This window comes from Equus asinus, chromosome 5, assembly GCF_041296235.1.
Source record: "Equus asinus isolate D_3611 breed Donkey chromosome 5, EquAss-T2T_v2, whole genome shotgun sequence".
NCBI classification, from domain to species: Eukaryota; Metazoa; Chordata; class Mammalia; order Perissodactyla; family Equidae; genus Equus; species Equus asinus.
The window spans coordinates 14,380,071-14,395,399 of record NC_091794.1 but is presented as its reverse complement, the minus strand read 5'-3'; the positions used below and the strand labels follow the sequence as shown (position 1 = coordinate 14,395,399).

The 15,329-nt window shown below is 38.7% G+C and overlaps 1 protein-coding gene across 47 annotated transcripts in view; it reads right to left on the bottom strand.

Annotated features, from left to right (window-relative positions):
• The window catches only part of PHLDB2 (pleckstrin homology like domain family B member 2), a 223,074-nt gene that overhangs the window by 17,243 nt on the left and 190,502 nt on the right, over window positions 1–15,329 (bottom strand). For 21 of the 47 annotated variants that reach the window (XM_044771614.2, XM_044771606.2, XM_070508775.1 and 18 more), the window contains 3 exons: window positions 4,936–4,956; window positions 3,144–3,179; window positions 1,326–1,533 (listed from right to left, as the gene is read on the bottom strand). In XM_044771614.2, coding sequence (XP_044627549.1) covers window positions 1,326–1,533; window positions 3,144–3,179; window positions 4,936–4,956 — 265 coding nt within the window. The remainder of the gene's footprint in view (window positions 1–1,325; window positions 1,534–3,143; window positions 3,180–4,935; window positions 4,957–15,329) is intronic. The other 26 variants (XM_070508793.1, XM_070508770.1, XM_070508778.1 and 23 more) reach the window with 2 other exon arrangements.

Sequence of the window (15,329 nt, the reverse complement as noted above, 5' to 3'; positions counted from 1 at the left end):
TAGACATCCTCCTTAACATAGAAACATTCACCAACTAATTATTGAAGAAGAAATTCTGTGCTGCAATGTGATCAGTGATATAATAGAAAAAAGTATTAAGTGACATGGAAACAGAAGAAAAATGCCCTAAAGGGAGAAATTTTCATGAGTTTCCAACTGAAGTTTGAGTTTGAAGGATGAGGAGAATTTCTCCAGACTCAGATGTGGGGGAGACGGGAGATGGTAAAGATGTTTTGCAATGCCAGACACTTCAGCGCTCAGTAAGCATAGGTTGAGTAAATTAGAAAAAGGAAAGGATGAATCGACTGTAGACAGCGACGTGCTGCTAAACCAGCTCTCTGGAGGAGAACAAAAACTCTGATAGGTAGCAAATGTTGATCTATGTGGCATAAATACTCCCATCATGGCCAGTTTCAAGCTACCAACACGACATCACCGATCACAGGGTTAGGAGGAGATGTACAGCTTGGCACTTTGCAGTAAGTATGAGCCAACTCCAGCCCATGGTTGACTGTCGAGCACTCTATAAGTATTTGTGGAGTGAACGAACCTCTACATGAATGAATGAACAAACTGCATGATTCCAGGACTAGGACCAGGATGGTCAAAGGCACAGAGATCAGAGAATTCATTACCCTCTCAATTAAATAAAAGCTCTGTGGGGTGTATTAAGAGGAGAGAATGACTAAGGAACTGGGCTGGATCTAGAATGCCAGAGTCTGGGGTCTGACTTTATTCACAAAGTGGTTGAGCATCATCCAAGCTTTGGAAGAGGAAGAGGACCATAACTAGATGGGTATTGTAGACGTGCCTTTAGCTATAATTCCATAAGACTACATATGCTTGCCTTAAAGGATGAACACAAATGTGAATGGTTAAATCCTTACAAAAATTTTAATATGTGGAACAGCTAAAGCCTTCCTTCTAACGAAACATAAGGCCAAGACATCATTCAAAGTTCTTACTCTATAGTTGGAAATTATTTCTTGATTTAATCAAAGGCAGTCCTAATGAACTTTGGAGTCAACCAACAGAGGCAAATCAATTTTGAAGCACAGTATACATGTGAACTCAAATGAAAAGAAATAGAATAAAGGAGAAAAATGGGTTATAGGGTGTCTGACTGACTAAGTCACATAGGATACTAAGAAATTACTTGCGAAGTCCGCCATGACACCCAACTCTCTTCTGCATTATAGACTCTTTAAGTCTCAAAAATTGGGACTTGTACATATACATTGCCCTAAATTGCTGGCTTTACTTTTTGAAAGCAGTAACCAACCACCTTGTCCAAACCAGAAACCTTCCCCACAAATAAATCCTACCTAGAGATGTTATCAGGTGAGCAAGCAGAGATGCTGGTCTCCATGCTATCAGAGCTGTCTAGGCTCAAAGTATCAAAGGCCTGGTCCTTGTAGCTGTGGTCTGGGTAGTGGAAACTGTTCAAGTAGACATTTGATTCAGACGCTGTGCGGTTGTAAAATTCTGACGATTTCTGCCTTTGTCCTTCACTCATCTGTTGGTGATTATACCCTAAGAAAAGAACCATAAATTTGTTAGTATGCCTCATTTTTCAGTCTTAGATCTTAACAGACTCAAACCAGCAACCCAAAACATCTACGTATGAAACTTGGGCCTTGGTTTAATTTGTTTTGAAGCCAAGATCAAAGAAACAGCATCATGCTCAGCGCACGCGAGAGTTTCAAAGTGGTCTTGGGAGTGACCTTTTTTGTCAGGGGATCACTTGACACTTTGCGATGCCATTCCTACATCTCAGCACACCTGATAATACATCAGCACACACACACACACACACACAAAACAGAAACACGTTTAAAAGCTCTGAACCCTCTCAAACTAGTTGTGTTCAAGTGAAGCAAGATGACTCCTAGAGATAAGCAACCCCAGGGTCTTAGGGCAGTCACTTCTTCAGTGGTATTCAAATGTAAGGAGTACTTGCCGTGGTCATGAAACAGCAAGTGGCTCATCAAGGGGCAGGATTTGAGAAACCTGTATCTCACTCATACTGTCACCAACACTTCGAATCTGGTTAAGACCCAAAGTGCACATTTTTCTCATGCTTTTTTTCAATTTCCATTGTCTGCCAATTACTTATTTAAAACATTCATGGTCAAAAATCCTCCCAATGGTTGTACTCTTAATTACTACATATATAGCTCTCCTTTTTTCCACCTTGGCTGTCAGCCTTCAGCTACTCGGTAATATCAACTGTATGAAAATGTAGGACTCGCATTAATAGGAGCAAAAGTGCCACTAATAAGAGGTGTTTCCTGACCCTGGTCCTTGGTCAGCTCGTGGTGAGGTACTGGCTTTCCTCCGTGTTATTGCTATGGCTGCTCTCTGGGGGCTGATTCAGGGGCATCACAAATTGAACTATTCTTCCTTTCAATTCTCTATTTACTATATACTCAGGAAGCAAGGATCACACTGATAAACACGTCTCTCAAGTCACTAAAAAGCCGTTTCTCTAGCCGGTACTGTAGTTTACAATCTCTTTCTTCCTGAGTAAATTTACTACCAGATCTATTAAGAGTTTACGATTGGAAACTCTTTTCTTTCCTTTGAACTTCCCCTCTTCCCTTGTGCTCTACCGACCTTTCAAATGAGGCTTTTAATTGATAATGAAATGGCCAAAAAGCAGGCCAGAGGGCAAAGAAGGCAATGATTGCAAACAGCTTCCTCATCTGCGGATTAAACATTCCCATTTAAAAACAGAAGCCACATCCATGATGCTTTAACAAAGCATCATACACCAACAGTTTATGTAAAATGATTTTAGGTCCATGAGAAGTTTGCATGCCATTAGTACTTGGAGCAGTTTTGGATATCTAAGTGAAAATATGTTGGTTTAGATTAAGGCATTTCTGGGAAGATAAGTTTTCCTTATATAAGCTGTAATTATAAATTATAAACACTCACACACACGTATGTCAAAACTATGTATCACTTGGCTAAGAGAAGATGCAAAACATAGCAGCACATCGTGAGCTTTTAGATAGAATATCATTCATTGTAATGGTCGATGCATAAAGCATGACATGAAGCCAGCACATTCATAAGCATAGAGGTTGTGCCTTTTTTTTTCTTAAGAAGGCAAAATAATTCATTACTCAAACATTTACCTTTGATACTCGAACTTTTGGAATTACTAATTGCTCCTTTTAAATTGTTTCCAATTATTCATTAGGAAAAGGAGGGGGACAAAAAAAAAAAGAACACCAGAGATTATTTGAAAAGGTCACACATGTATCTTTCCTTATGCTTTCAAAAAAGGCTTATTGGCAAAGAAAACTTCCACATTGGCACCAACTCCATGGAAGACACTTTCTTGTTTTAGTATGAAAAACAAATCCCTAAAAAACAGCCATGAAATTTAAAACATATAAGAACTGCCTCCTTGGCAATGACATGTACCACAACCTCCCCCACCCTTCAGAAAAGTCAGTCCCCACAATGCAATTAACACTTTGTCGGTAAAGCAGAAAAGAGGGTGAAGCGTATTTCTTCTTAAAACAACTGTATGCCCTGCTCCTCAGATCTTCCAGGAGTTTTTTTTTTTTTCAAAAGTATCATAGAATAAGAAAATGAACTTACCATCTTCAGGTGAGGTAGACAGTAAACTAAAATGACTCAAACTTTTCAGCTGCGGGCATGAGAAACAGCTGCATGACAACGTGTACTGGGCTAAGAATTGTGAATGTAAATCCCCAGATCACCTCACTATTTGTTGAGGTTTGGCTCTATGCCTGAGGGAACCTTCCATCATTCAGGTGGTAGGATAAGCACCTTAAATTTTCATGGCAACTGAAACGAAAAAGACTGCTCCTAATGAGCATATATTTCCCAATGCAGGATCTTCATTTCCTGGGGAGCTATTGTGAGTGGAAATGTTCTCCCTTATGGAGCTGCTCATTTCTCCCAACTGGCAATATTTTACCCATCACAATGAACTCAACTGTCACCTGGCTTAGCCTCCTCTCTCCTGAATAATTTCAAAAAAAAAACCAAGTTGCTCCTGCAATTACAAATAAGGGCATTCAGCTCTCCCCTGTGACCCTCCAAAGGGTTTGGTATTCAGGCTCTGGTCTGGCCATCCAAAGGTAAAGGTACTTTGATAGAGCAAACAGCAAAGGAGAGCAGGGTAGCGAAGGAGGGTGTCCTGGCAGGAGGCCCAGGAAGAAGTGCTGGTGCAGTGAAGGAGCACCCAAACAGGTGTAAGCTTGACCAGGGAGGGGGACCTGTATGTCCTGTTCACCACAGTATACCCACTTATTTAGCATATGGATGTCACAAAATAGTCACTGAATGGATTCATTTTCTCATCTATAAGTTCCAACTGAATTAGTGGCTAAATAAGGAGATGGAATGCATCTACTGTGTGGGGCGGGGCCAAGCACCCGGATTGGGAAAAATGAGACTTTCCCAACCTCAGAGACTACTTAGTTTTCGTTTTTAAATTAGCAGCAAGAAGAACATTGGGTGAGCAAGTAAAAAGGGCCTTGTAAAGCTCTAGATCCTTCCTATCCAGCCACAAACAGCTGTTTGAAGGGGTAGTTTATAAAGTGATAATATGTGAGGCTCATCACTAAGCACAGCACATACTAGGAACCCCAACCAACTCAACTCTCTTCACTGCCCGGGAGACCCAACAGATTGGATGTACAAGCCCATTTATTATGATTACTTTTTAATGCCAGTCTCTATAAATTCTGGCTAATTGGACCTGGAAAGTTCTTCATGAGTTACCCATTGAGGGATAAGTAGTCTTGCCAATATCTCCCAAATGTGTGTTATATACTTTAAAATGGTTATCTAGGCCTTAATATAGAAAATGAGATGACTTAAAATTATAACCTGGCTTTCAGAGGATAAAATTAATCAGTATTTCTGACAGTTCAGTCTTTCATAGCCCACCTGCTGAGAAATTCATTCTTCCTAACCATCACAGTCCACGGCCGGAAGATGAAGGTACGGGACAAGTCAGGAGTGAAGGAGGAGAATGATGGAGAAAGGGAAAAAGATACAAGATCAAAAAGGATAACAAGGGGACAGGAAAAACATACAGCACTTGCAACATGCAATCATTGATGGTGTGAGTAACAATACCAGGTTAACAAGGTCAGATGTTCATACTTTTAGATTCAATCTGAGTTCACAGAGAAGAACTCAAGAAGTTTAAAAATAATAAGCCTATGAAACATGCATACAGTTGAATAATTATATGCAGTTAGAATACAGGGAGAATAAAAGCAAGATTATAGCTTAAAAAACCTCTTTTTTCCAAGCAGACAGTAACAAATAGTTTTTAAGAGCTAAGGTTTGTAAAATGCCATTCAATTATTTGAAGCACCATTCATCAAACTTTATAACAAGCCATTCGGCTAACACCTTACATCTCTACCATCTAGCCACAGTAATAAGTGCCTTATTTATTCAAGCCAGTCATTTAAACTGTTCTTTACTCTCCACGAAGAATGTCTTATAAAATAGGCTCAAATGGAATAAATAAGTAGGAGCCTCCCAAATCCTTCCATCCTCCCCTGCCTTATTTTATACCTGGCCTTTATAAAGGAGAAACATCATATTTTACCCTTAGCCTATATACATCACAATGCCCACTCTTTTCTTTATCTAGATCCCCAGTCTTACAAAACAATGGTTCCAAAGCACTCATATTTCCTGCATGGTCTGACCTTGTAATAAAAAGCCAAAACAAAGAGGGTCATGCAGCTGCCTGTGAATGAACAGCAGCTGCACCCAGCATTGCATTTCTAGCAAATGTACAACAATTTCTCTCTATTGTGTAAAAGGACTAATCATTAGACTGAAAATCCATCATTGTACAGTTTTAAATCTGATCGTTTCTTATAGATGACTTGACAATGACCTTTCACTATTTGCAGAAAAACAAAAACACCACACAAGAAGGCTGTCATACCTTTCTTGGACTTCCCTGCATTTAAGAGAAGACAAAAGGACAAAGATTTCATTCATTCTAAAGCTTACAGAGGAATAGTTCACAGGTTGTACAAAAGCCAATAACCATTACAACTTTAAGAGTTGAGCTCCTGGGCTCTTTGCTTTAAACTCTGCTCTCAAAGAGCTTTGTTTGCACAATCCACGTTGTCAGTTCCATTAAGACAGTGCTGATTGAAGGAAGGCTTATACTTACACCATTGTCCTTGAGGTGTCCATTATGAATAAGCAGCAAAAAAAGAGTTCATTTAAGTTAATTGTGTAAGTCAAAAGAATTGATAAGATCTATTAAATTTGAGTTAATGAAAATGTGGAAGGTCTAATTTTTTTCAAAACCATGTAAGTTTATTGCTATTTGCTATTTTAATGAAGCCAACAAGAGCTAGTGAAACAATTCTAAATGAAATTACGATTCATCCTTCCTGGTCTTTTTGTAGGCCACCTGTACAAGCTTAGTAGAAAGTCCTGCCAATTTTATGATCTGTTGTGTCCCCAGTCCCTCCTCCCCTGGGTCAAGGAGCCAAAGGTGGCAGGCTGGCCTCACAACACACACATCAGATCTATGTGGATCAACACACACATGACGGTTCTCTATTTCCTCAGAAGCTGTCTCATCAGCACCACATGAAACTCTTTAAGAGGAACACCTCTTTAGAGCGACAGTCTTCTTGGGTGTACAAGAGACCTACCACCGAAGAAGAGCACAAAAGATAGGTCAAAGACAATAGATTTTGCAGAGGGTACGTTCCTAAGGTGACCTAAGGGAATTTGCTCAGTTTTCCTCTATGAATCTAGCATGGGGATTCCCATTATTTGAGGGGAAAACAGAAATTAAAGAAATAGACATCAAACATCTTTTCAGTTTCATCATATTCTCCCAAAAATCCTCTTACACAATAACATTAATAGCTCTTGATTTTTACAAATCTATCTGTTTAACATAAAGCTCTAGTTTTTTCTTACTCTCTATTTTAAGAAAATACTTTCAACATAAAGTGTGCTGGTGTGGCCAATTTGACCTTTGATATCTTCAGTCAATGGGAAAAATACATTTATATATCACAGAAAAATGCTTCAACAGAAAATAGACTTTGATCCACAAGCGAACAGTGGTAAATGACAGCCAAAATATAAAGACTTATTTATGAGTGTTATTTATAAATCATAAGAGATATTTTTTATCTTACTGAAATTATGGTAAAGAAAATAAAGGGGAAATTCAATCAAGTGTATTCGATTCAAACATTAACACTGTAAACCCCTCATACATTATAAACGTCTCCTATGTATACTACAGCCTCTATGAACTCTTCTTTTTTTTAATTGAGGTATAAGTGACATATTTCCTAACTCTTAAATCACTTCTAGTAATGATTTGAAAACTTCATTCAAGTGATATATATATGTCTATCACTTATACACACAAATATACACATTATATATACATACATATATATATATATATATATATATATATATATGTTTTTCTTTTTTTCTGATGGGAAACCAGTGATTATCCATTAGTAGAGAGGCTGAGCAGTCAGAATTAAACCCCAGTCTACTTGGAGACGTGGGTTTCAATCCCACTAATGCCTTAATGCATTGAGAAGCCAAATATCCACCATTCCATCAGCATCCCCATTTACATCCCGGACATACCTCCGTCACTGCATTTACCACATCTTATTGAAGTCATTTGCTACGTGTCTTTCTTCCTCACTGGACTATAAACATTTCAAGGGCAAAGATCATCTCATTCGTTTGCATTCTTGATATCTAGCACCATGACTGCTCAAAATTTAGGGCTAATATAAGTTGTTGACCTGAATTATCATGTTAGCACAATAAATCTGAGCCTCTCAATGAGAAGCTCACCTCTGGAACTGCATTATAGTAACTTCTTATAGCCCTACCAAAGACTTTTTAAGAAGTCCATTATAGAGTTTGGATGATGGTGGCATGGGAGGACTCTGAACTCTCTCCTCCCACAGACACAATAAATCTGCAACTCCCTGTGGAACAATTTCCTCTGAGAGAGATCTGGAAACTGGATAGAAAGAACCCCCACAACAAGGAACAACACTGACACAAGTGGAAGAGGTGGAAATACAGCCCTGCTGAGGAAAAAACCACATTCCACATCCTAGCCATGGCGCTTCATGGCTGGGAGCAATCTCAACAGTATGGAGCTTTTTCCAGAGGAGCAGGGCATCTGAGCTCCACGGTGGGCATCGCAGCCCTTGGATACAGCACAACCGAGGTGAGATCCCATACTCCCTGGCTTTGCTGGTTTTGAAATCCAACAAGGAATACCCTCAGAAAAACTACCGAACTTTAGAGAAAGAAAAACCTCCTCTTAAAGGGCCCACACAGATATTCACCCTTCAAGATACCAACACAAACACACCAGATAGAAAAGTGCATCGTCCATTGGTAAAAGAGTCTCACTTACTAAGCTCAGAGCACGTCTTGGAGAGGCAGGAGGCAGCTGGGCCCACACGCCCAGGGACTGAGACACTGGTGGCAGCCATTATTGTGACCTAGTTCAGTTGTGCTGACACACACACTAGCAGCCGCCATTCGATTCCTTCCTCTAGCTTGTTAGTGCAAAGAGGGATTTGTCCCACCCCTAGAGCACCCTAGCTAATCCAGTGCAGCTGGGGCAGACCCGCCCCAGGGGCTGGCTCCACCTACCAGCAAGCCCACAGCCAACTTGTGGACCTATGTGGGCAGGGAGAGTGGGTCCACCTCAGTGGGGGTTGGTGTGCACAAAGGCCTGTGTTGGCAGGGCTTGTGGGCCCTCAGGCAGTGGGGTGTGTTGGCTACAGCAGACTTGTGCTGTTGGCCATCTGAAACAGCCACAGAAGGGATCTGCTCTGACTTCCAACACCTGAAACGATTGTGCACTGCTGCACCTGGGCCTGGCCCCACCCATCTGCACTCCTGAGAGAGCTGACAACAGCAGTTGGCTGTAGGGAGCCACACTGGTGGCCTGCAACACTTGTGAGGCCCTGAGCCTAGTAAACAGTCAGACTGGGGGTCTGACTTGCTTAATAGCAAAATAGCAGTAGTTGTGTGCTATTAGACTTCACAGCCAGCCATGTCAGGGTATGTTCTGTTCAATAAAGTGACTGCAGACAGCCAGACACAGCTGAGTCTTACAGTTAGCTGGCCCGGGGGCCAGCCTAGCCTAGCTGTGCACCTGCAGCAAGAGCAACCCTGCCACAAAAGAAAGGTACACATAGCCCAGACAGGGGACACTCCTGGGACATCTGGGGTGGGTGACAAGAGGGGATCACATTGCTGTGCTCCATAATGCATCTCTTACATAAGGCCACACTTCCAAGACCAGAAGACATAGGTGATCTATCTAAGATAGATAAAAGCACAGAGAAGTAGGCAAAATAAGGAGACAAGGGAATATGTTCTAAATAAGGGAACAGAACGAACCCTCAGAAAAAGAACTAAATGAAACAGAGATAAATAAACTACCTGACAAAGAGTACAAACTAATAGTCACAAGGATGCTCATTGATCTTGGGAGAAGAAAAGATGAACACTGTGAGAACTCCAACAAAGAACTGGAAAATATAAAAAAGAACCAATCAGAACTGAAGAATACAATAAAGGAAATGTAAAATTCACTAGAAGGAATCACCAGCAGAGTAGATGACACAAAAAAACGGATCAGAGAGCTGGAAGAAAGAGTAGAGGAAACCACCTAAGTAGGACAGAAAATAGAAAAGAGAATTAAGAAGAATGAGGACAGTCTAAGGGACCTCTGGGACAACATCGAGCACACTAACATCTCTATTATAGGTGTCCTAGAAAGAGAAGAGAGAGACAAAGGGGCAGAGAATCCATTTGGAGAAATAACAGCTGAAAACTTCCCTAACCTGAGGAAGGAAACAGACATCCAGGTACAGGAAGCACAGAGAGCACCAAACAAGATAAACCCAAAGAGGCCCCACCAAGACACATTGTAATTAAAATGTCAAGAATTAAAGATAAAGAGAGAATCCTAAAAGCTGCAAGAAAAAACCAATAAGTTACATACAAAGGAAACCTCATAAAGCTATCAGCTGACTTCTCAGCAGAAACCTTTCAGGCTAGAAGGGAGTGGCACAATATATTCAAAGTGCTGATAGGAAAAAACCTGCAGCCAAGACTACTCTACCTAGCAAGGTTGTTATTCAGAATGGAAGGAGAGAGAAAGAGTCTTCCAGACAAGCAAAAAGTAAAGGAGTTTATCATCAATAAACCAGCCTTACAAGAGATGTTAAAGGAACTTGTATAAGTGGAAAGGAAAAGACCATAAATGGGAATAAGAAAATTATTAAAGAAAAAATATCACTGGTAAAGGCAAATATACAGTAAAGGTAGCCTCTACCACCTATAAAGCTAGTATGAAGGTCAAAAGACAAAAGTACTAAAATTATCTATATCAATAACAGGAGGTTAAAGGATACACAAAAATAAAAGAGGTAAAATATGATATAAAAAACATAACATGTAGCGGGAAGTAACAAGTGTAGGGCTTTTAGTAAGAGCTCAAACTTAAGAGACCATCAACTTAATATAGATTTCCATTTACATAGGTTATTACATATGAACCTCAGGACAATCACAAACCAAAACCCTATAATAAATACACAAAAAATTAAGAGAAAGGAACCCAAATATAATATAAAAAAAGCCATCAAATCACAAGGGAAGAGAGCAAGAGAAAAAGAAAGGAACAGAGAAGAACTACAAAAATATCCAGAAAAAAGTAACAAAAGCAATAGTACAATAAGTACATACTTATCAATGGTTACTTTAAATGTCAATAGGTTAAATGCTCCAATCAAAAGACACAGGGTGGCTGAATGGATAAAAAAATAAGACCCATATATATGCTGCATACAAGAGAGATTTCAGACCTAAAGATACTCATAAATTGAAACTAAAGGGATGCAAAAAGATACTCCATGCAAATGGAAATGAAAAGAAAGCTTGGGTAACAATACTTATTTCAGACAAAATAGATTTTAAAACAAAAACTGTAACAAGAGACAAAGAAATGCACTACATAATGATAAAGGGAACAATCCAACAAGAGGACATATCACTTGTAAATATCTATGCACCCAACATAGGAGCACCTAAATACACGAAGCAATGATTAACAGACATAAAAAGAGAAATTGCCAGTACCCCTATAATAGTAGGGATTTTAACACTCCACCTACATCAATGGATACATCATCCAAACAGAAGATCAATAAGGAAACATTGGCCTTAAGTGACACATTAGACCAGATGGACTTAGTAGATATACAAAACATACCAGCCCAAAACTGCAGAATACACATTCTTTTTCAAATGCACAAGAAATATGTTCCAGGATAGATCACATATTAGCCCACAAAACAAGTCTCAATAAATTTAAGAAGACTGAAACAATACCAAGCATCTTTAAGAAGACTGAAACAATACCAAGCATCTTGTTGTAAAACTAGAAATCAACTACAAGAAGAAAACTGGAAAAGCCACAAATATGTGGAGATTAAACAAAATGCTACTCAACAACTATTGGGTCAATGAAGAAATCAAAGCAGAAATCAAAAAATACCTGGAGACAAATGAAAATGAAAATAGGACATACCAAAAATTTATGGGATACAGCAAAAGTGGTACTAAGAGGGAAGTTTATAGTAATACAGGCTTACCTGAAGAAACAAGAAAATTCTCAAATAAATAATCTTATAATACACCTAAAGGAACTGGAAAAAGAGAACAAACAAAGCCCCAAATCAGTAGACAGAAGGAAATAATAAAAATCAATGCAGAAATAAATGAAATAGAGACTAAAGAAAAATAGAAAAAAAATCAATGAAACTAAGAGCTGGTTCTTTGAAAAGAAACAAAATTGACAAACTTTTAGCTAGACTCACTGAGAAAAAGAGAAGGCTCGAATATATAAAATCAGAAATGAAAGAGGAGAAATTAAAATGAACACCACAGGAATACAAAGGACTATAAGAGAATACCACAGAAAGCTATAGGCCAACAAATTGGATAATCTAGAGAAATGTATAAATTCTTAGAATCATACAACCTTCAAAACTGAATCAAGAGGAAATAGAGAATCTGAATAGATCAATCACTAGTAAGGAGATCAAAACAGTTACCAAAAAACAAAAGTCCAGGACCAGACAGCTACCCTGCTGAATTCTATCAAACATTCAAAGAAGACTTAATACCTATCCTTCTCAAATTATTCCAAAAATTTGAAGAGAAGGGGTACTTCCTAACCCATCCTATGAAGCCAACATTACCCTGATACCAAAACCAGAGAAGGACAACACAAAAAAAGAAAATTACAGGCCAATATCACTGATGAACACAGAGGCAAAAATCCTCAACAAAATACCAGCAAATAGAAAACAATACATCAAAAGGATCATACACCATGGTCAAGTGGGATTTATTCCAAGGATGCAAGGATGGTTCAACATCTGCAAATCAATCAACGTGATACACCACATTAACAAAATGAAGAAGACAAATCACATGATCCTCTCAACAGATACAGAAAAAGCACTAGACAAAATACAACACCCACTGATGATAAAAACTCTGCATAAAATGGGTATGGAAGGAAAGTACATCAACATAATAAAGGCCATATATGACAAACCCACAGCTAACATCGTACTCAATGGTGAAAATCTGAAAGTTATCCCTCTAAGAACAGGAACCAGACAAGGATGCCCACTTACATCACTCTTATTTAACATAGTATTGGAAGTCCTGGCCGGAACAGTCAGGGAAGAAAAAGAAATAAAAGGGATCCAAATTAGAAGCGAAGAAGTGAAACTGTCACTATTTGCAGATGGCATGATTTTATATACAGAAAACCCTAAAGAATCCACCAAAAAACATTTAGAAATAATAAACGAATACAGTAAAGTTGTAGGATACAAAATCAACATACAAAAATCAGTTGTGTTTCTATACACTAACAATGAAGTAGCAGAATAGAAATTAAGAATACAACTCCATATATAATTGCAACAGAAAGAATAAAACACCTAGGAATAAATTTAACCAAAGAAATGAAAGAGCTGTACTCTAAAAATTATAAGACATTGTTGAGAGAAATCGAAGACACAAAGAAATGGAAAGATATCCCATGCTCATGGATCGGAAGAATTAACACATTTAAAATGTCCAGGGGCTGGCCCGGTGGCGCAGTGGTTAAGTTCGCACCTTCCGCTTCGGCAGCCCAGGGTTCACCAGTTCAGATCCCGGGTGTGGACATGGCACTGCTTGACAAGCCATGCTGTGGCAGGTGTCCCACATATAAAGTAGAGGAAGATGGGCATGGATGTTAACTCAGGGCCAGCCTTCCTCAGCAAAAAGAGGAGGATTGGCAGCAGATGTTAGTTCAGGCCTAATCTTCCTCAAAAACATAAAATAAAATAAAAATAAAAAATAAAATGTCCATACTTCCTAAAGCAATCTACAAATTCAGTGCAATCCCTATCAAAGTTCCAATGACATTTTTCACAGAAATAGAACACCAAGTCCTAAAATTTACACAGAACAACAAAAAATGCTGAATAGCCAAAGGAATCCCAAGAAAAAAGAACAAAGCTGGAGGTGTCAGACTCCCTGATTTAAAAATATACTACAAAGCTATAGTAATCAAAACAGCATGGTACTGACACAAAAACAGACAAACAGCTCAATGGAACAGAATTGAGAGCCCAGAAATAAACCCACACATCTATGGACAGCTAATTTTCAACAAGGGAGCCAAGAACATACAACGAAGAAAGGAAAGTCTTTTCAGTAAATGGTGTTGAGGAAACTGGACAGCCACATGCAAAACAAAGAAACTGGACCATTATCTTACACCATTCAAAAAAATTAACTCAAAATGGATTAAAGACTTGAATGTAAGACCTGAAACCATAAAACTCCTAGAAGAAAACATAGGGAGCATGCTCTTGGACATCAGTCTTAGCAGTATCTTTTCAAATATCATATTTCCTCAGGCAAGGGAAACAACAGAAAAAATAAACAAATGGGACTACATCAAACTAAAAAGCTTCTGTACAGCAAAGAAAACCATCAACAAAATGAAAAAGCAACCTAACAATTGGGAAAAGACATTTGCAAATCATATATCCGATAAGGGGTTAATATCCAAACATATAAAGTCATACAGCTCAATAACAAAAAAACAAACAATCCAATTAAAAAATGGACAGAGGATCTGAACAGACATTTTTCTAAAGAAGATATATAGATGGCCAACAGGCACACAGAAAGATGTTCAACATCACTAATTATTAGGGAAATACAAATCAAAACTACAATAAGATATCACTTCATACCCAACAGAATGGCTATTATTAAAAAGACAAGAAATAAGTGTTGGAGAGGATGTGGATAAAAGGGAACCCTCATACACTGCTGGTGGGAATGTAAACTGGTGCAGACACCATGTAAAACGGTATGGAGATTTCTCAAAAAGTAAAGAATAGAACTACCATATGGTCCAGCTATTCCACTGCTGGGTATTTATCCAAAGAACATGAAAACACTAAGTCAAAAAGATACTTGCACCTCTATGTTCATTGCAGCATTATTCACAACAGCCAAGACTTGGAAACAACCAAGTGCCCACCAAGCAATGAATGGATAAAGAAGATATGGTATATATACACAAGGGAATACTACTCAGGCATAAAAAAGATGAAATCTTGCCATTTGCAATGACAAAGATGGACTTTCAGGGTATTATGCTAAGTGAAATAAGTCAGACGGAGAAACTCAAATACCGTATGATTTCACTCATAAGTGGAAGAGAAAAACAACAACAACAACAAACACTTGGACATAGAGAATAGACTGGTGGTTACCAGAGGGGAAGATGGAAGGGAGGAGGGTGAAGGGGGTAATAGGGCACATGTGTATGGTGATGGATGGTAATTAGTCTTTGGGTGGTGAACATGCTGTAATCTACACAGAAATCAAATATAATGATATACACCTGAAACTTATATAATGTTATAAACCAATGTTACCTCAATAAAAAAAGATAAAAGAACTCCATTATAAATGCAACATATTTTCACAAAAATTGAAATATGCTGAGAGTCAAAGTTTACCTGCAACCTAAAAACCACATAGAATAAAGGCTCCAACCACATTAAAAGGCCTGTGGGAATTCTGTCCTGGCCACTGGTGCTTCATTTACCACGTCAGCTCCAGGAGTCTTTGGCACACGGTTCAAGAACGGCTCAGCCACAAACTAGGTGAGTGACTTAGTTAAGTGC